This window comes from Camellia sinensis, chromosome 2 (assembly GCF_055761805.1).
Source record: "Camellia sinensis isolate YWXY chromosome 2, ASM5576180v1, whole genome shotgun sequence".
Lineage (NCBI taxonomy): Eukaryota > Viridiplantae > Streptophyta > Magnoliopsida > Ericales > Theaceae > Camellia > Camellia sinensis.
In genome coordinates this window covers 18,337,476-18,339,143 of record NC_138962.1, presented here as the reverse complement: position 1 = coordinate 18,339,143, position 1,668 = coordinate 18,337,476, and the positions used below count along the sequence as shown (strand labels likewise).

Below are 1,668 nucleotides of genomic sequence, written 5' to 3'. Positions count from 1 at the left end.
CTTTTAAGGACAAAATCAAAGAATTTAAAAATATATACATTTAATCATATTATTACATTTTCTAGACAAATTTATTTGGATGTAAAAAGGATCATTCATTTTTACCTACAACTTTAGTTTGTCCCTAATAAACCCAAATCATATTTTATTTTATTTTATATATTAATTTTTGAACTTAATGGTTGGGACTATCAAAAACAAAAACAACAAAAGAAAAAAAAAAGCATATAGGTTTCACTCACTCTCTCCCTCTCTCTCTCTCTCTCTCTCAAATCCCTAATTTCTTTTTCTCTCGCAAATGCAATGGTTCTTCTCTACGAATCGCGTTGGTTGCTTTTCATCTCGGCAACAATTTCATCCTCGAGAAGTCTCATAGCACCCCAAGGAGAAACACTCGGCCGAATAAAGCTCTTATCTACTAACTCTTGTAATTGTTCCTTCAACTCTTTCAACGCTGTTGGGGCCATCCGATACAGAGCCTTGGAGATAGGACCCGTGCCGGGTATCAATTCAATGACAAACTCAATCTCTCTATCTAGTGGCAACCCTGGTAACTCTTCAGGAAAAACATTGGAAAATTCCTTCACAACTAGAATATCCTCTAACTTCAATTCAGTCTCACAGGTATATCTCACAGAAGCTAAATAGCCCTCGCAACCATTCCTTAACAACCGTCTAGCTTGCAAAGCAGAGATTACCAGAAGAAGAGTGTTAACTCCACTACCCACAAAACAAAATTCTGGTTGATTAGGAATCTGAAATACTACCCTTTTGCCTCGACAATAACATAAGCATAATTGGTTGCCAACCAATCCATTCCAAGAATTATGTCAAAGTCCCGCATATCTAAAACAGCTAAGTCTACTAGCAATTTCCTGTCATCTATACTAACCACACGAGATTTGCAAATTAAGTCAGCAACCATAACACCTCCTATTGGGGTTTCAACACATAAGTCGATCTCTCTAGAGACACATTTCCATCCATGTTTCTCAACAAATCCCATAGACACAAATGAATTTGTAGCGCCAGAATCAAATAACACATGTGCATAAACAGAAGACACTAAAACAGTACCTGGCACCACCGTGTTGGAAGTCTGAACATCTTGTTGCGTGAGTGCGTACACTCGACCCTAATTCTTTGGCTTATGACCCCCATTTTTCTTTTGATTTCTTGAAGACTCTTTGTCTGTTGATGCTGCTTTATTTGTCCACGCTTTCTGTTCGGTCTCACTCCCCTTCCGGTTAGGGCAATCAACTATCCTCTGCCCCTGTTGCCCGCAAGAGAAACACGCCCCAGTTTTCCGGCGACACTCACTATCTCGATGGAACCCATTACATCTAGTGCACTGTATTCGATCATTCTTCTTATCAACACTACCACCCATAGTTCGACTTCTCCAACTCCCAACCGAAGAAGTGTTTTGTCTCTTAGCATTGCCCTTTGAACTGTTGTTAGTTTCGAAGTTGGAAGAACTAGGCCTCTTCTTATAATTCTCTTCTTTCTCTTCTTGGGCTCAAGTGAGGCCACTCTCAACCAACAAAGCCTTATTCAGCACTGCTCCAAAAGTAGGTAACTCGAAAGGAACCGCCTATTGCATAATGTTCGTTCTTAGCCCACCTTCGAACTTTCGTACTCTACTATCCTCGTCTGCTTCAAATGCTG

At 39.9% G+C, this 1,668-nt stretch overlaps 1 protein-coding gene across 1 annotated transcript; it reads right to left on the bottom strand.

Moving 5' to 3' along the window:
• Positions 1-314: 314 nt before the first annotated feature.
• On the bottom strand, positions 315-1,006 carry LOC145810920 (uncharacterized). Its single transcript, XM_082907549.1, has 2 exons — positions 768-1,006; positions 315-720 (listed from the first exon to the last, which is right to left on the bottom strand). Exons 1-2 carry the CDS (start codon positions 1,004-1,006, stop codon positions 315-317), a joined length of 645 nt encoding a protein of 214 aa, XP_082763675.1.
• Between the last annotated feature and the right edge of the window lie 662 nt (positions 1,007-1,668).